At 35.3% G+C, this 21,176-nt stretch overlaps 1 protein-coding gene across 2 annotated transcripts in view; it reads right to left on the reverse strand.

Annotated features, from left to right (window-relative positions):
• Window positions 1-21,176, reverse strand: part of LOC125647156 (beta-1,4-galactosyltransferase 1-like) — a 94,198-nt gene that overhangs the window by 69,652 nt on the left and 3,370 nt on the right. Inside the window, exon 2 of one of the 2 annotated variants that reach the window (XM_048873841.2) lies at window positions 18,572-20,694. The exons of the other annotated variant lie outside the window; for it this stretch is intronic. Within the exon in view, the coding sequence (XP_048729798.1) occupies window positions 19,660-20,694 (1,035 nt within the window). The 3' untranslated portion in view covers window positions 18,572-19,659. Of the gene's footprint in view, window positions 1-18,571; window positions 20,695-21,176 lie in introns of those variants that run through there. 2 annotated transcript variants of the gene reach the window in all.

Below are 21,176 nucleotides of genomic sequence, written 5' to 3' on the forward strand. Positions count from 1 at the left end.
GGATTTAGACTGAGTATTTTTCAATTTTTCGAAGGAAGGTACGAGAAAAAAGACGTGGATAATTTTTTTGTTGGAGCAAGAACTTTACCTTAAAAAAAAAAAAACCCAGTCACCTTTTCAAACATCGCTTGGACAGAGACCCTGATAAACTGCGAGAAAATGGATATATCGAAGCTATAAGCACTGGTAGGCCTATAGCATACATTCTGTTTTGCTCTTCAAATTCAATACACACTCGGATCAACTGACCTTCACCTTGTAACAACATATATCGACGATACAATGTAACTTCTACCAACTGGTAGATTTACAACAACAAAAAATAAAGATACAAAATAATTGAACTTTAAATTATACAAATAATAGAATGTTGTATTTCCTAACTTTAAATTGAATTATAAAATTATTTCTTTATTGAACTCGTAGCATCTTGAGTGCGTCAGTAGGCTATAACGCCGTGCTCCCACTTCGTACTTCCTAAAGACGTGCAGATCACAATTCAAAAATAGTAATAAGATTGCTTTATCAAAATAAAATAATGTGATTACCACTTTAAATTTGAATATTTTTATTGATTTGTGTGTGTGTTGTCTTTTTCTTTCTTTCCGAAATGCACGCGTGACAATAGCTTGGCATAAGTACTAGTTGTCAACAATTTAACGTATCATAATTTGTCTAATCCAAAAATAAATAATGATTGCACTGTTTATTTTAGAAAAACAGCACCAATTACAGATGCATAAAGGAATAACATCCCCAAACAGTTTGTAGACAGCGACCCATATAAACATTATTTACTCACAATTTTGCTGATTTCATACACGCTTTACTCGCTATATTTGGGTATTTACATCGTTATATGTGTGCACTGGTGGCGAACACATATAAAACTCGGACAATTTATCAACATCGATTTAAATGTTGCCCATGGTAAATTAATTAGGCCCCTAAAAGTTGAGTTTTTAATAATATCTCGCAGTACTTTCACAATCCGAAGGGCGCATGTGACGTCACTGTACCACGTGACTACCTACCTAATTAACTTGACTTTTTGAAATCGGGGCTTAGATTTAAGTCTGTATTGTGGTTAATTATCGCAAAATTTCGGCGAACGAACTATTAGAATTAATTACTATAAGCATAAAGAAGACAAAATGCATGTAATATTGTATACTTTGAAAACATGAGATATGTCCTTTAATATGTATGATAAATATTTGTGAAAACCTTATCCCTGTTGTTGTTTGTCAATCATAACATAATCATGGACTGTTTTTGAAGTATTTCTCACAGCCTTCAAAGTGTTGCCACACGATAGCTGAATCATCATTTAAAAGTCTTCATTTAAAAAAAAATCATTATCATAATTTTTACGATAAAATAAAATCTAATTCAAATAAGGAAGTGGAAAACTATTTTGTTACTCAATATACTTAATATCTTTTCATTGTAGATGCACTTCACAATGGTTTTATAATAATACTTATAATACTAAAAAATCTAATAAATAGAAAAATAACCTAGTATGGTTTCAAATTTAACTAACGTTTTATTTTAAACTGTTTTTGTCGCCTTTGAAGGTTTTAAAAAGATATGGAAACACATCATCTGTATTTAATGAAAATAGAAAAAATCTCTCAGAATATTTCTAAATGTTAGTTTAATCATCACTCACAGGTTCCTTTGAAAATTATTTCATGATTTTTACAATTATGAAATAAATTGTATGAAATGTGCAATTAGAAAAATTAGATTGTTAACATATATACCTTTTATTTTCATTCTGGACAAAGTCTTAGCCACCACCCCCCCCCCTCCCACACACACACACACATGAACAAATGCCACGATAGAATACCTTCCTATGAATTCAAATTTATATTTATACATGTAACTAACGTTTTAGCTTTTTATCAAGATTTTTTGAAATAAATTTGACCAGTTTTGAATTGACCTTAACCTTTCTCAGTGATACAGGTATGGTTCTTTGTTGAAAGAAACTTTACCGGAAGCCACTTTTTAAGTGTTTTTAACACAAATAAATCAGCAGTTATAACCCCCTTGCAACATACTTTAGACAACAGTTTTAAACTTACAAATTTTGATACATGTAATATAGAAAAAGCTGAATTATAAAATGATTATTAAATATATATTTTACTGAACAAATTATTTTCGACATAATTTCCATTTTGCCAATTGATAAAGCAATAGGTCCAGACAATAGTCATGAAATATTAACGAGTACTAATTAACAATTGTAAGACCTCTTTGCTAGTTATCTAACAGATCCTTGCATGATTGTACTTTTCGAAACTGGTGGCAGGTCACTCCACAGTTTATCAATTAATTAAACCATATGATAACATTACGAAATCGACAGATGAGGGTAAATGCTGCTGTATGATACTTTGATATTTGTCTAAGGCTTTTGATCGTGACTGGTACAGATACAGATAGTTTTTGCCAAATAATGGGCCCCTAGGGACATAAACATGTATAAACATTACAATTAAGTACACATGTACAACATATTTGATCAACAAAAGGTACCGAGGGACGATGCATAGGGAACATATAGTCATAAATATCATGATTATATCTATATCCATTTGCATACACTTTTCATTCATGAAAGCGTAAATCATAAAAAAAAAAGTAAACAGATTTGTTCCACCTCGCACCAAAAGTTTGGGTTCAAGAATATTCAGGACACAAAGGCCCCCAAAAGTGTTCTTAATAATGCTCATAGATAACAGTAAACAAATCAGAAATCGGTAATTTTCTACCTTACTTTGAAAATTAACATGGACAAATCCTATATCACATCTCAGTATGATGAAGTTGTCTATCATCATCCATTTGGAAATGAGTTGGAAGAGTTGTAATATTCAAGAAAATTGGTAAAATGAAAATCGTAGTCAGCCATTTCAATTAGACGATGATTAGACGAGGCTGACTACGTCACCTCGTGATTATTATCAGTGGCGGATTTAAGGGGGGGGGGGGCACAGCCAGCGCTCCCCCCTAAAATTTTCAAATTTAAAATAAATCGTGGTATCTTGTTTAGAAAAATGTACTAAACAATAAAAGAAGCAATAATTTCTTCCACTCCCGGAGAAATAAATGACAAAATCTTTTGATTTCTTCAATTACTTTATTTGGAGAACTTAATTTTTTCCCAAAACCCTTAAAATTTGCGTCATTTTACTAATTTCACCTTATTAAAAATGATAGAAAATAGTACAAATGACTTAAAATAGGAGACATATTTCAAGCCCTATAAAACCTGTAAAATCTAGGAGCTTTCGGGGGCTTTGCCCCCTGAGGCTACACCCCTGGACCCACTAGGGACCTTAAGGCGGCCCCAGATCCCTTGCCTCATAAAGTGGCACCCCCCGTAACCGCAATTCCTGGATCCGTCCCTGATTATCAAGAGATGTTCTTTCAAGCATAAAAGTTAAAAACCACTATCTGTTGGTGTCCCTCAAAGGGTTTGCTATTTTTAATATATGTCAACGATATGACATAATTTTGTGGATTATTCATTTGCACATACAATTCTTTACAACACACTTGTCATATTGTAATAATTCACAAACTCTAGAAAACAATTTTTAAAAATCATAACTTAAACGAATTAGAAATTTGGTCCCAAAAATAGTTCCTGCGATTTAATCCACGAAATACTTAAGAAAACACCCCCTCCCAAATACAAATGTGATGATCAGAGAAAATTCAGATTAATATGTTAGAACTCTTTTATGCATTGAAAATCAAGAAAGGTTATCAGCCAATCAAAGTCAGTCTAGGTAGTATATAAAGAGCGCAGTCACTGCAGCTCCTCACTTCGTTGGTAGAAGACAAGCTGAAAACACCTTAGGTTAGACAGGGATTAGACGTGGCTGAACAAGCTTTTCCTTCCCTATCTCCCTAATAATAAGGACAATCTTTATAATAAAAGATACATACTTAGTTAAGTGAGCCAGCATCTGAATCAACAAGTTTTCCCATCCCATTTTGAGTTTTTTTTATTAGCTAAGAATCATTGCTCCGTCTCAAAGTTGTAATTGATTGTTTTATTATTTTTGTCTCTTTAACGGTTCTCAGAAGTTATCTGGGCTTATCCCACGAATCAGAACAAATCATTTTTTGAGCAGTTAGCTCAGTTTAAATTGTGGAAAATAGTTTTACTTTAGTGTATTATTATTTATTGTATTTGAATAATTTTGGTAAATCCGCTCGGTTACACGTCACATTTAATGGTGGCAGCGGTGGGATAAATAATCGGATATTGAGATAAAAACAAATTGAGACCTGTTGAGTATCATAGAGATTTTGAGCCATTTTGAGACAGGGAGCCGATCTGAGACGAAAGAGTGTTTTGTGCCTATTGTAAATTTTGAGACTGCAGAAATTTTAGTATGGATGATATGGACCAGTCTGCATATGAGAAAACTATAATTGCTGATCTGGAGACCCAGATAGCTCGTTTTGAGCTCGAGAGTGAAATTCTAAAGCAGGCGCGTCTTGAACACTCTATACCAAAAGCAAGTGGTTTAAGAGCTTCTACTGACTCCGGATATGAGACAAAGAGACTATCAAAGTCTAGAGCAGATGAATCTAAACTTCCAGCCTACTCGACTGGCGGAGATCAAGAGAGAATATTTTCTGGGGGGAAGACAAAACTGTCGGAAAAATATATTGCCAATCAGTACGATCTGAGCCCGATCTGATCTCATACAAGAACCTAAGCAGAAAACTTATTCACCAGATGTATTCGAGACGGGTATTACATATCGGAGGCAGACGAAAGAACAGAACGCTGGAGACAAAAGGAGACCAAGTGAGCAGACGATGACTACTGAAAAATATCCTGTAAATGATCCAGAACGAACAGTTCAATTTGACATGCAAGGATCAGCATCTGGAGGGGGAAAACTAAATATAAAACCTGCCACTTACGACGGCTCGAGCTCATGGCAAGACTATAAATCACACTTTGATGCCTGTGCAATGCTGGGGAGATGGAGCAAACCTGAAATGGGATTATATCTTGCTGTGTCACTGAGAGGTCAGGCGCAAGGAGTCCTTGGTAATTTATCTGGAGAAGCATTGAACAATTATGATGAGCTAGTCAGAGCACTTAACGAACGATTTGCTCCCCCAAACCAAACTGAGCTGTATCGAGCACAGCTTCGTGAACGTACAAAGAAAGCTGCTGAATCTCTGCCAGAACTTGGAAAAAGCATAAGAAGACTGACAAATTTAGCATACCCTACAGCACCATATGATTTAAGAGAAACTCTTGCTAAGGAGCAATTTCTAGATGCCCTTAGTGACTCAGATATGAGACTAAGAATCAAACAAGCAAGGTCGGGAGACTTAAACGAAGCAATAAGACATGCTGTAGAGCTTGAAGCATATGCAAAAGCAGAAAGGAAAGACACAGAAAAGAAAGGCTATTACAGACCAATTGGTAATACCGAAAAGAGCAACGAACTTTTTGAGCTTACAAAACTTGTCGAGAATATGGGAGTTCTTATGAAGGACATGGGACAAGAAATAAAGGAGTTAAAAGAAAACCAGTCTCGATTCCAGAGAGACAATAAACCGAAAACTGAAACTGGAAATTTAGATGACTGGAAGAAACGAGCTACTTGTCATAACTGCGGAAAAAAGGGTCACATCAAAAGAGACTGCAGAGCCCCAAAAAGAGAAATGAATGATAAGAAAGACTTTAAAGAATCTGAGAAAAAATCAAAAGAGCATCCACAATCGTCAAAACAATTTATATCGAAGAATCATAAGAAGAAGAGAGCTGCCCGAGTGGGAACAGGAAGCAGAAACAATGATCCAGGATTTTATGTAAAAGCTTTAATACATGGTACATTAGCAAATTTGCTTGTGGATACTGGTGCCACAGTTTCCTTAATTTCCAAAGAAGTTTTTGAAAGGATTTCAGGTCATGTAGAAGAGCTTCAAGATCTCAATAGAGAAATCCTTTCTGCTAATGGTGAGCCAATTAAAGTTTTTGGTAAAACACAGTTAAACTTTAAACTAAATAGCCAAGAATATGAAAATACGGCAGCAGTAGCAGATTTATCAGTAGATGGTGTGTTAGGACTTGACTTTATGATCAACAATAGATGCATTATTGATATTTACCGCAAGAAGATCTGGGTCGGAGGAGACGAAGTTCCACTGCTCTCTGAAGGAAAAATTGGATGCTATAAGATTGCTCTAGCCAATACATTGAGCATTCCACCAAGAAGTGAGATTATTACATTTGGAGAGGCTTGTCTTAAAGAAAGTGAGATAGGACCAAAAGGATTTGGATTGATTGAGCCAGATGAGACCTTTATTAAAAGCGACAATGGGCTTGTTGGAAAGGCTCTTGTCAATACAGATGATAAACTCCCAATTAGAATCATGAACCTCTCATCAGATTCTAAAGTTCTTCATAAAGGAACAGTCATTGCAACTTTGACCCCAGTTGGAGATATCATTGAAAACACCTTAGGCTCAACCATGCCCCTTACGAAGACTACTCCTAGAAGACAAACCAAGTGTCCTATGTGTCCCTTTAAGACCATGGATCTGGATGAGCTAAAGAGTCACATAAGTGAATGTGGATTGAGACAAATTGAGAAAAGATTTCATTGTGAAGAATGCAGTTACAGCACAAACAAGAATGCTAATTTGGCGAGGCATAAAAAGAGGCACTCTCAAGAAACTCGAGTACAAGATCTAGAGAATAAAGAGTCGGCGAAATATGCTGTTAGCTCACCTCGTCCCTCAGAAGTTCAAAGTCTCATCGTCGATGTGTCAGAAGATTCTGATATTGAAGAAATAAGTTCAGAAGAAGGTACCAAAGTTGCTGAGAAAAGCCAAAAGGAGTTCGAGAAGTCAAGTGATGGAAAGTCCTCTGAATTGGAAGTCAGCAGAACCGTTAGGAAGCCGAGAGAACCAACACCTGTCCAAGTTCCCAAGAGGAAGATTGGAGACGAAAAGTTCCAGTCTACCTTGCAGAAGACTGTAAAGGCAGTGAACCAGTTCCTGCCTAGGCCAAAGCTACCAAGACCATCCCAGAGGGTAGATGAAGTATTCAAGCTTGGGAAACCACAGATCGAGCGAGTTCCAGTAGCCTTAACTCCACAGATAACCACAAGAGTTCATGTTGGTGTCCAAACAACGATGACAAAGAGAAAAGTGGTGTGGACCACTGCAAGATGGAAAGAAGGAGACAGAGACATGGAGAAAGTTGAGATGGTTGAGGAGTGGGTGGACTAGAGACTTACGAAGTTTGAACTTACTCAGCATTCAATTAACATGATCGAAAGAATCATGAATAACATAATTGTAGTTTCTGTATAAAAATGAGCCAACATTGACTTTGTTGTCAAGATAGTCGAGATAGACTTAACTGCAGTGAATTTTTGGGAAGCTTTTGTTGCGAATTGCATTTTTCACCTGTTATCATTTTTATGTATATTTGAGATTTTTCTTTTAAAGAAAACGAAATGATGTTTTAAAACATCTTTGTTTGTTTTTGTTTTTATTTTTGTTTTGTCATGTGGGACACATGAAAATTGAGGCGTGGGTAATGTGATGATCAGAGAAAATTCAGATTAATATGTTAGAACTCTTTTATGCATTGAAAATCAAGAAAGGTTATCAGCCAATCAAAATCAGTCTAGGTAGTATATAAAGAGCGCAGTCACTGCAGCTCCTCACTTCGTTGGTAGAAGACAAGCTGAAAACACCTTAGGTTAGACAGGGATTAGACGTGGCTGAACAAGCTTTTCCTTCCCTATCTCCCTAATAATAAGGACAATCTTTATAATAAAAGATACATACTTAGTTAAGTGAGCCAGCATCTGAATCAACAAGTTTTCCCATCCCATTTTGAGTTTTTTTATTAGCTAAGAATCATTGCTCCGTCTCAAAGTTGTAATTGATTGTTTTATTATTTTTGTCTCTTTAACGGTTCTCAGAAGTTATCTGGGCTTATCCCACGAATCAGAACAAATCATTTTTTGAGCAGTTAGCTCAGTTTAAATTGTGGAAAATAGTTTTACTTTAGTGTATTATTATTTATTGTATTTGAATAATTTTGGTAAATCCGCTCGGTTACACGTCACACAAACACCCCGAATCTATTATTTCAGAAAAGTCCCTTAGAATTCGTAACGCATTAAAAAATGTTATGTTCTCCATTTTTATAAGAATACAAAATACTGTTTGAAGAAATCGATTTTCTCAGTCCCACAGCTATGCTATTTTTCTTGAGAGTGATTAACAGAATACATATTGTTGGTTGAAAATTGTTCTTTATTAATGACGATTGTAGAAGTCGAAAACTTATTTACAACCTCTAAGATAGAGAGATCCTCGAGTATCAAAAGTTGAAAACTACAACTCAGACAACCTAAACAAGAATGACATTGGGATCTCTGCATTATTTAAATAAATCTTGTGGAATACAAACATCATAAAATAGAAAAATAAGGTTGCACCTTAAAAAATCCAATGACAAGCATCATAAACATTTAGGGTTGTTTTTCTTTCAAGATCTAAATTGGTCCTATTATATTGATACTGGACTTTTGCGAGAAAGACTGACTTTCACAGTCAACGGCTGACTTGGACATTTAAATCTGCGTATAGTATGGAAGGACGATATCGTTAAATATCTGTAATATCGAATTGTTGGCAAATATGGTATAACGGACAGTATACAGGGAACTTCTACTGCTTTGCTCTTAAGCTAGCTTTTCTGGTGATTTCTCTTGATCACGCAAGTTACGCAAAGACGAGCGTGTTCAAATCGCTGCACTTTACAAAATCATGGCAGTGTAGTGACCCTGGTGTGTAGTGGAAAACCTGTTTCAGGTAGGGCATATCTGGAACTCTGGGACTTTGTGTCCATGTATGGACGTGGAGTTGTCGTGAACGGCGGATGCCTTTGCTGAAGAGGTGTCAAACATTTAGGGACGATCCATGCTAAGCTTCGGGAGGAAGCTTTCCTGGGCGGGGGAAGTGTAACAGACAGTATATAGGGAACTTCTACAGCCTCGCTAGTGAGCTAGCGTTTCTTGTAATATGGTAGTGTTTCTCTAAGCTACGACGAACGTGTTCAGATCACTGCATGTTACAATTCAAAACACTGCTGTCAGGCTAGTGACACGTTCACGGAAACATGAGCATATTACACTGATTCTCATATCGCTTCACTGGTTACCTGTGACATATTGAACGAAATATAAAATCCTATTGTATACCTTCAAGGTTCTACATGGATTAGCTCCAGCATACTTCTAGGGACTAGTTCAAATCTACCATCTACAGCGAACACTTCGTTCTTCGGATTCGTTATACCTTCTAAAGTCACGTGCTCGTACTAAAGCGTATTGCGAAAGACGGTTTGATGTTTCTTCATCAATCCTGTGGAACTGCCTCCCGTTGGATTTTCGTGTCGAGGGTTCATTAGGTGTTTTTTAAAAACAAACTTAAAGCACATCTTTTAAACTTGCATTTAATCTATAATTAGATATTTATGTATACAGTTATTTATTTATTTATTTTTATACCCCCCGCAACAAGTTGTGGGGGGGGGGGGGTATACTGGAATCGGGTTGTCCGTCTGTCTGTCCGTCCGTCCGTCTGTAGACGCAATGGTTTCCGGGTTCTAAAGCATTATCCTTTCCACCTACCGTCACCATATCATATATATGGACTACCCATGGGATGAAGATGTTCCCTATCGATTTTGGGGTCAAAAGGTTAAAGGTCAAGCGAACTGGACATCGAAGTAGCAATATGGTTTCCGGGCTCTAAAGGGTTATCCTTACCACCTACTGCACCATATCATACATATGGACTACCCATGGGATGAAGATGTTCCCTATTGATTTTTGGGTCAAAAGGTCAAAGGTCACGCGCACTGGACATCGAAGTAGCAATATGGTTTCCGGGCTCTAAAGCGTTATCCTTTTCACCTACAGTCACCATATCTTACATATGGACTACCCATGGGATGAAGATGTTCCCTATTGATTTTTTGGTCAAAAGGTCAAAGGTCACGCGCACTGGACATCGAAGTAGCAATATGGTTCGGTTTGTCATGCCATTTGTTTTTTACACTCAGAAAAGAGGTAGTTTATACCTATTACCAACACCCTTTGGGAGATTGGGGTAAGCAGGGGGTATTCTTAGTGAGCATTGCTCACAGTACCTCTTGTTAAAAACAGCCCCCCACCCCCCACAAACCTTCAGTTTTAGCATTATTTTATGCCTTTTTCTATGTATTTATTGTTCTTTGTTTTAGTTTATTTTTATTGTTTTACATGTAAAGGGCTTTAGGGTAATTGTCTTTTAAATTAGATAAAGCGCTATATATATGTATATTATTATTATAGTGGGCCTGTTACGTTTCAAACCAACTGAACTTCTTTCATTTATCAGACAATGATAAAAAAAAATAAAAACACAAGGCTATTAATACATTTCATTTTTGCATGCATACCTGGGTGTAAAATTTTAATCTGCACAGATACCTTGATTCATGTTTAAACTTGACAAAAAGTCATTGCATCATGCTAAATCGAATGTAAGTAATTATGCAGGAGTTTTGCGTTTTCTTTTATCATAAAAATGTATGAAGTTGTTATATAACTTAATTCAATCAAACACACACATGTACAACACAGAGCATGCATGCTACGCGTACCGACAATTCGGACTTACATCGACAGGGGATGCTTACTCCTCCTAGGCACCTGATCCCACCTCTGGTGTGTCCAGGGGTCCGTGTTTGCCCAACTATCTATATTGTATTGCTCATAGGAGTTATGAGATTGATCACTGTTCGTTATCTTCACCTTTCATGTGCATCAATTCAGATCTGTAGCTCTTTTGGAAAAAAAATTGGGCATATCAGAGAGTTACAGATCCACCCCTTATAAGAACTTTCGATTTACGGCGCAGGTCGCTGCATTCTTGCATCATAATATCCAAATATTTTCCCAGTATATTTTTGTCCAAAGATTTATTAAAGCTCCATGTAAACCGAAAACTCACAACTTCAAATGGTTTCGTTTGTAGAGATAGCCATGTTACATGTAGGTAGCAGTCAATTCGAACCCCGTTGATTTTTACATGTATATCTATTCATTCTATCCAATATGAAGTACGTATTCGGTCTTCATTTATAATAAACACTAATACTGGAAGTAAATATTGAAAAGTAATCCTAATACTCATGAAAGCCAGAAGTCTGGTCCCCGTTCCCGATTAATCTTTTCAATATTGGCATATAAAACAGAAGTTTGCAGGGATGGAACTGGAATTATTTCATCTAAAATATTTAACAAACAAGAGGTCCATGGCATAGCATTAAAAAGATTTATGCTATTAATAACATTAAAACATTATTCTAAAATGGTTTACACATTCATAAACACTACATATAGCAAGTTTGGCTGACCTTGGAATCAGTACGTCTACCCCGGAGATCATGAAATTTAGAATTTCGGTAGAGGCCTTCAAGCTCTACATGACTAGATATATGAATTTAGTTTTCCTTACAGATGTGAGGTTGTGGGGAAGATGTTTTAACATTAGTCAAGGTTGCTCCATCCTTAACGCCCCAGGGGTGCAGGGGGAACTTGATACTTTATGCCCCCTTGTCTCAAAGATGCTCTATACCAAATTTGAACAAAAAAAATTAAATGGTAGTTATCAGGAAGAAGTTAAGAATGGTCAACTGTTCACGCACGGCACAAGACGATGGATGCTGACCAATTGCAATAGGTCAAGTGACCTAAAATATTTATGGGGATATTAGGTCACATAGATTTTACTGTTCCAGAATGAGTACGAGTATGGAAATGAACAGGAACAACTCGATACTGTTTGGACAAATTGAACATTTCTGTACATTGCATCGGTTCATCACTAATTCATGTTACGATATGTCACGAAAAGGTTTCCATATAGTATGCTCGTGTTACAGTCAGCTGTTGACTGTAAATGTCAGCCCTTCTCGCAAACGTCAATGCCAAAAATGGGGTTAAGGTGGAATAACACACCTGGTGATTTTTTATGCATCAATTCCCCATACATTTATTGGTTGTTTGATTGATTGTATCTTGTTTATCGAGAATATTTCACTCATGAACATAAAGACGTCACCATTGCCGGTGAAGGGCTGCAAAACTTAGACCTATGCTCGGTACTTACGGCCTTTGAGCAGGGGGATCTTTATCGTGCTACACCTGCTTACAACAAGCAAGGGCTACTGATGACCTAATTTCTGTGGAAACGAAAGGGTTATTTATATTCGGTCTTTCCTATCCCCCTCGTTTCTGTCCAAGCCTTCATAAAGTATGTGAGAAATCAGTAGCGCTTCGGTTTGAATTTATTTCAGCTTACATTTGATGTGAATCGTTCGAAAACTTACATAAATCAATTCATGAATGATTTTGCCGCAAGGGAATACAATTGAAACCATTCAATTCCACATTTAGAGCAACGATAATCATCGTCATTTCAAACACTACATCCTTTCACTATCAAATTCGCCTCCATGATAAACAATGACTTCAGCGCATGCGTCACCTCATTTTGTAAAACAGCTAGAGGCCCAAGACAGGTGAAATGCCTTACTTTAGTAAATCGCACAAAAATCTAACTTTTTCATTTTATTTTTTCATCACACAAATCGTAGTTTTGTGAATGGACATATTTTTCTGAATATGAAAATACAGAAAACAATATAGATAAAAAGGATGTTGTTACATAAATTATTCTAAGTGTTTAGTGGAATGAAAAATAAAAGAAAATGTATTTTAAACGTAATTGCATGCTCGATATTGTCTGAAATAAATGCGTATATTGTATTTGCTGTGCTGTTTGTTTTGAAAAATGTCATTGTTGTAACAAAACAAAAACAAAAAAGATTTAAAAAAAACAACAACAAACAAACAAACCAAAAGTGTTGAAATATATGGGATTGAATAATGTTTGATTGATCTCGACCATAATATCAGGCGCGGATCTTGATTTTCAAGGGGGGGGGGGGGTAAACCAAAGGATTTGTTGACTGTTGATACCATAATATATGTTTTGTACAGTGTATACTTATTTTATCGTATGCATGCAGTTTTTAAGTTAGTTACCGATTAAAACATCCTTTAAAAAAGAATTAAAAATGACAAACGTATTTACAATGTTCATTGATAAATGTTCAATGTCTGACAAAAAACTTAATTCACTTAGTCTTCATCACCCCCCCCCCCCCTTAAAACAAAATTTGATGATGTTGAAAATAATAATCAGTGTACAACTGTACATGAATATCGATGTCGGATTGCATAAACTTGCAGGAGTTTTGAACCCCTCCCCCATAAATATTTAAAATTAAATTTTGATCCGGCATTGATCATTTGACATTTTCCCCAAAAGATTTCAATTGATTCTTTTCGGATGCATGTGAATGAATCTCTTTGTTAGATAATTAATGTCCAGTTTGATATTGGGGGTAATCATTCATTAATGCCACTCCAGAAAGTCTCTCCTTGCCCATTATGGAACGTAAGTACATCTTTACGAGTACGTGTTGAAATGAAAAGGACCTTTCTGCTTTGCAGCCGATGAAAAATTATAATTTCTGAAGGTTGGAAAATATCTTTATTGAATTCCGACAAGCATTCCACTTGGCATCAACTGAATCTACGACTGACCACTTCTGTTTCCAAGCGCTGACCTCGTTTGGAGAGACGTGGGCGATTGAAAGTCATTTTCCCGCATAAATAAACTCTCTCTCTTTCCCACTCTGGACAAAATCAAAAGGGGGGATTGCAGTCCTTGCAACCCCCTCCCCCGTCGAGATCCGCCAATGAATGTTAAGTAGACTGAAATTAATCACCTTTACTGATTTGCAGTTTAACAGTCTGTATAAACAGATAAAGTTCTACTGTCACAGGTTTGTTGTTCTGTCATAGATTTGTTGTTTTTCAATTCATGATATGAAATTCCCTATAAGAAGAGACCCCCCCCCCCCCCCCCCCCCAAAGAAGGAAGGTATAATGAATAAATATAATAATAATAACATATGAAAATAAAAATGAATGAATATAAAAGGGGGGGGGATAGACACACGAGATGTGGTTCCTTTGATACGATATTTAATCCCATTTCAGGAATGCAGTACACACTGCGCACTTTGAATGCTGTTTTAATATTGTTTATTCCCAATTACATTTTTTACTTATTTTGTTTCCAGTAATTCATCATTTTCATATTCAGAAGAATAAGTCCATTCACAGAAATGAAATGCAATGCGTGTGATGAGAAATAAACTGAAAAAGTTAGATTTTTGTGCGATTTACTAATAAGTAAGTCATTTCACCCCTTTTGGGCCTCTGGGTGTTTTACAAAATGAATTGACGCATGCGCTGAAGTCATTGTTTATCATGGAGGCGAATTTGATAGCGAAAGGATGTAGTGTTTGAAATGACGACGATTATCGTTGCTCTAATGTGGAATTGAATGGTTTCAATTGTATTCCCTTGTGACAAAATCATTCATGAATTGATTTATGTAAGTTTTCGAACGATTCACATCAAATGTAAGCTGAAATAAATTCAAACCGAAGCGCTACTGATTTCTTACATACTTTATGAAGGCTTGGGCAGAAACGAGGGGGATAGAAAGACCGAATATAAATAACCCCCTCGTTTCCACAGAAACTACTGATGACCTATTCTAACCTGGATCCCCAGGGGAAGGCTGACTTAATTTTTTTTTTTACGTCTCATCGAGACTTTTCTCTCATATTGAGGCGTCAACAGCTGTAGGTGAAGTACCATAAATTTAGAACTGTCCACTGCGCTCAGGGCCGTCGCAGTGAGGGTTCTTTAAAATGCCACCGCACAAGACGAGTTTAAATGTATGGTACGTGTATTTCACCTCCAGGTAGCACTACTAGTGACGTTGATTGATTGTATCCTGTTTAACGTCCCTCTCGAGAATTTTTCACTCATATGGAGACGTCACCAATATCGGTAAAGGGCTTCAAATTTAGGCATATGCTCGGTGCCACACCTACTGTGACATGGGACATCCGTTTTTAGGGTCATCTCCGAAGACCCGTGTCATTCACACTGCTGCCTCTAGACCACCGCGGCGGTTACTAGTGACGTCTCAATATGAACGAAAAATTTGATGTCACTAGTCAATTAAAATTTCCCGCCGAGAGATATAGATAAGCTTCATTTGCAGCACAGTTAAGATAGCATTTAACTCTGAGACATGTAGAAAATGGATCTCATGAAAGTCAAACAATTATTTCTATGATCATGGTAAATATGTCAGTTATGACGAAGTTATACCGTGATACAGGCACTAATGTTTACAATGTTTTTTGATGATCACGTGAGCGGATACAGTAAGGTGAGGTCAACTTTGAGCCAAAGATCAAGGGCAAGACGGCAAATTTGAATCAAGATATAAAGTTCACTGACAAAGTCTACCTCATGCAAAAAATAATGCTTTAACAATCAGAAATTCCGTAAACGCATCTTATATGAACAGAAATGTGGAGAATATGCAGAATTCAGTGCATCTTTCTTATTAATAACCGAATATTAACTATCACTCTCAACAAAAGAGCATCTTTTTTCAAAATCTGCGCAGTGAAAGGAAGAAAATGACATATTGCTTGATACACGGCATACTTCTGAACTTTCTGACTGCCGTTTTCAAACGCATAGGTCATTCTAAATAGGGGAGATAATTCTACAGTACTTGGTGATTTAACGGTGTTGCTCCTCAGAGACGGTTGTGATGTCCTGTTTCACCTAAAACTAATTAATGTTACTCTACTTGTTCAATATATATTTGAAAATTCACCAGATATAAAGAAGTATACATTTATTTTATTTTATTGTTTTCTCGTACATAATTAGGACTACATGCATATCATACATGTACACGTGTATTGGCCATTTGTGCTGTCGCGAGTCAATGCTTTGCTGAGCATTGTAATAGAACAAACTAAACTAAATCATCAACTAGATCTTTAGGAATTGCAGTTCATCAATTTATCTTGGGAGTAAGCCCCTGCTTAGTTTTTTTTTTTTTGGTGGGAGGGGGGATTTTGCTGATTTTTTTTTATCACATCTTTGGGATTTCATTAGGTATACCGATAGGTCAGCACTTTTTGAAAAAATACCCAGATTACAGAGTTGTTTTCTATTTTGAATTGACCTTAGCCTTTTCAGTGTTTAGAAGCATGGGATCCATGATACTTTTTAATATATGCAAATCTGATGATCTTGTTTACAATGGACATATTAAAATAAAATGATATTCGTCCTCTATCTCGTTCAAATCACAAAATTCACACAATCGATCTTGTCTTGCTGTACCATTATATCTGCATGTTCTATTATAAACTGGTGAACAGACAATCTGAATATTCTTAAAAGGGTAATATAATTTTCCGGAATTGATTTTCTTAGATAAAACGGAATGCATATCAATAAGGTGTTTACGCAAAATGCATTTAGATGATTTATCAAAACATTCATCACCTGACTGCATGAAGTTGTCAGTTAATCGCTGTTTAAGTCTATATAAAGCTGAATAGTTTATAATAGTATTACAATTTTTGTTTGTTTGAAAAAAAATAATCATTTTGATGTTAAGCATTAAAAATAAAACTCATTTAAAATTGGCCACCAAATTGTTTACTAGTGAAATTTTATTTTAAAGATTTAAAGCATCCTGATTTTACACAGACTCAAATTTCACTTTTAAATGGCATATTTTACCTAGAGAATACTTGAAATGTGATATATGTCATAAACTTAGATCAATATCAATATACATCCAATACTAGTACTTGGTAAACAATAACCTATATTTTTTGTACCCCAACCTTTGTTTACATAACAAATAATAAATTCTTCAAAATGTATACGCTTCAAACATTTAAAAAAAAATACAAAGAAAAAAATACAAACCAACCCCCCCCCCCCCCAAAAAAAACCCCTTAAACATCCGTTGCTATTTGAACTGTAGTTTGTTATTATACTTATGTCCTTTCTATGTATTTAATTATTCCTAAGGGTTGTTTTAAATTGTCTTATATGTTATTAGGGTAATTATATCACTACATTAGGCGCTATATATTAATAATAATTATGCATTTTAATTCTGACACTATGAATATTTTATTCACATGTATGTGCATATCGATTTTATATTATCTTTTCTCTCACATTTGTAAAGCGCTTTAGAGAACTAATGTTGATAGGGCGCAAAATAAATCTTTTAATTCTGGTATATCCAGGGATCCTTGTTTGCCTAAGTCTTTATTTTGTATTCCTTATAGATTAAGAGATTAATCACTGTTCGTTATCTCCGCATTTGATTTTGATCATTAAAGGAAAAACAAAATCTTTGAGAAAAACGTGAATCGGTCCCTTTAAAATGGGGAATTATAAATTGTACACTTTTGTGAGATAGACGTAAATGTATACGAGATAACAATGCATTTTTTCAATATTCTTTTATGTATTTCCTTAATATTTTAAATATTCAAAAAAATCTTTGATTTAGGGTGTATAATGGTTGTTTTTTTTTTGATCAGTTATGAGTAAATGTTTGCTTATTTTCTTGCACACATATACATGTACTAGTATTTTTACAAAATGAGTGCGACATTTAAGCAATGAAATTTATTACATAAGCACATTTCTCCGTCGTCTCATTTTTCAACAGCATTGACAAATTGAATGTTATAAATATGTGGAAATCAATAGTCAATGCGGATTAAATATAATTCTCAAGCCAAAATTTGATTGGTTTGCTATAAACTTGGGGGATTCCCTTCTGTTCCAAACAAATATGTCCAAGTTGCCCAAGATTTTAATCAATAATGTTATAGTGTTTTAAGCCATTCGTGTTGCTAATGTCATTTCTCTTCGATTTGGACAAACAAAATTGTTTTAAAGAACTAAACGGGAAGAGGAACATGCACATCTACACAGATCACTAAAGTCCAAAGTCGTACGTGTATTATCACTCTGTATATGTGTATTTGTAGGTATTGTTGAGAGGAAAAGTCCAACTCTCGAGAAATGAAGGAATCTCGATACCCATTAAAATGGTTAAATCATGTATAACAAAGCATTGATACATGTATCTTGTAGGAATTCAAGGTCATTTACCGACATTTAGGTTGATTGATTATATATTGTTTAACGTCCCACTCGAGAATTTTTCACTCATATGGAGACGTCACCACTGCCGGTGAAGGGCTGCAAAATGTAGGCCTATGCTCGGCGCTTACGGCCTTTGAGCAGGGAGGGATTTTTATCGTGCCACACCTGCTGTGATACAATACCTCGGTTTTTGCGGTCTCATCCGAAGTACCGCCCCATTTAGTCGCCTCTTACGACAAGCAAGGGTGTACTGAGGACCTATTCTAAACCGGATCCCCACAGGAACATTTAGGTTGACATTGCAGACAAACAGACATGCCAAAAATAATAAAAAGTCAAACAATTTTTGATTTACTATGCTTATAATTACTGACATAATTAAGGTAACTCATTCCACTAAATTTGTATTTAATGGCTCGTTAAAATATGAAGTATGATTTCACCATTGAAAAAGTTATAGAAGCTCTCAAGTATTTTATATGATTTTTGTGTGCGATTTATCCCGGAATGATAAAAACGGCACTTTATTTGCAAATAAGATACTATATAGTTCAAACTTTGCTGTGATTTGATGCATAATATGAATATATAAGAAAACATGCCTAAACAACTCAGATAGACGTTCTAATATTTTAGATAAAAAAATATTTATGAAAATTGAAAACGTTATTTGCTACATGTAATATTTTTTTTAAATCTATGGATAAAATTTTCAAAAAACATGTCAATTTGTAATAAGAGATATACATTTTGAAAAGAAATTGAAATGAAATGGTCAAAATTCAGAAATATTTCGATTTTTCTAATTTGAACCAAGCCCGATCGGAATTGTAAAAAAGTAGTCAAAGAGAACATTATAATCAGAAAACTACATCCCCTTGATGTAAAAGTTTTTGCAAATTAAACGACTTTATAAGGAAAACTAATTTCTTGATGAACAGTGCATACAATTAGTAGTAGTATGATTATTTTAGTAATTTCGATCGGGATCGGTACTTTTTTCTTCAGTTTGGAAATAGTGATTATATCTAAAATTTGGACATTTCGTTTCAATTTCATTTTGAAATATATTTCTTCGATATATTTCTGTTCCGACTAACATGTTTTTGAAGATTTTATCCGTAGATTTAAAGAAAAATTAACAAATAACGTTTTTAATTTTCATAAATATTTTCTTCTAAAAAATTAGAACGCTTATACGGGTGTATTTGAATCTTTTAGGCATGTTTTATTAGATATTCGTATCATGCACCAAATCACAGCAAAATCTGGACCCTAGAATCCCTTATTTGCAAACAATACACCCTTTTTTATCAGTCCGAAAAAATCACTCTTTCGATGGTGAAATCATACTTCATGAAAGGTAACGAACCATTAAATAAAACTTTAGTGTAATGAGCTACCTTAAAACAGTGCATGTAGATCGTTAAAAGAGCATGTTCCTCAACACATCAAAAGTACGTGAAAGCCAGTAGTTATCAAGCAAACGACAGTCTGACCATCTGTCTTGAAGTTCCTTCCACATACGAACAATTTGTTCTGGGCGATACTGATTGCCTGTTATGGAATACCGGAAATTAGATCCACATGGTCCTTTTTCACGATATCCACAACTGAAACCAGAATGTCCAATGGCATCAGCTTTAATGTATTGCCTACACAAACCAGTGATATAAATATCCTCGAAAAGAAACACCGGAACACGTCGAGTGGCCAAGTACAGCTTGGAGAGTATATCTCCGGAAATAAGGTACGCTGAACCATGGATATACACAGGATGGGTAAAATCAACATCCATGAAAAAACTATCACGTTTGTTTAGGAAAGGTAAATGAAAACTTTGCATTTTATCCTGTCTGCATCCAATAATTGCATTCAACGGTTTGGTACGATTAAGGTACTTCAGTAGACTATGAATGTTGAGAAAAACGTCATCATTTATTTTAAGCAGATAGGTAACGCGCGCACAATTCACATGTGCCCACTGCAAAATACCTACGGATTTCAAAGTTTCATTTTCATTGGTGTCAGTAATATCTAGACTTATTATATCGTTGAAAATGTTACTTTCTGCACTTGCAATGTCATTATAAAATGCATTATCACTCTTTCCGAGAACGAAAATATGATGTACAGTGTTATTTGTTTTGGTAGTGGAAAGCCAAGATTTCCTTAGGGCTGCTCTTTGCTTAAAATTTGTAATCCGGCTTGGTATCATTATCAGCAAATTCAGGGATTTGCCACGGTCTTTACAGGAAGCAGACACTGCATTATATTTAATAAGCCCCTTTTCTACGTATGCTTGTACCATACTGTACGATGTTGCTTCCTTTCCTTCATCGTTCCAAACACAGACAAATCGACACAGTATATTGCTCTTTAACACTAGCAAAAATAGGATTAATGTTGTCAAAAAAGTCTTCCACCTTTTTGTCCGACCTAAGCGTTGAAAAGCTGACATCTGAAATTTAAATGATGATTTAGTTATTTTTTACATACCATTTGTATAAAGATTCATGTCCCAAACATTAATTTTCTAAAGATGCTGTGATTTTGAACAGCTGAAGGCAAATGTTTTTTGCATGTTTTAGGTTATCGTTTTTGACATATTTGTTTCTGACGCAATGCGTTTCAAAAACAGCAAATCAACTGAAAAACAATGAAAAGGTTGATATTATCAATGAAGAATTTACATTCATTGGTTTGTTTTTTCCTTATAGACTGTGTTGAACAGTTTTCATTTTATGTTTCTAAATGTGATTACAGCATATTTAAGCTATAAATGGAAATGAACTTGTAGAACTTCCCCGAATTTTCATAATGATTGTTAGCATTGGGCTATGCCATTTAATAAATTTATTATATGATGCTACAATAAGGATGATGTCAGTCAAAATTTTGAGAATTGTATTTCACAACAGCGTCAGTTTGTGAAGAACCAGT

The sequence above is a fragment of the Ostrea edulis genome, chromosome 1 (genome assembly GCF_947568905.1).
Source record: "Ostrea edulis chromosome 1, xbOstEdul1.1, whole genome shotgun sequence".
Taxonomy (NCBI): domain Eukaryota; kingdom Metazoa; phylum Mollusca; class Bivalvia; order Ostreida; family Ostreidae; genus Ostrea; species Ostrea edulis.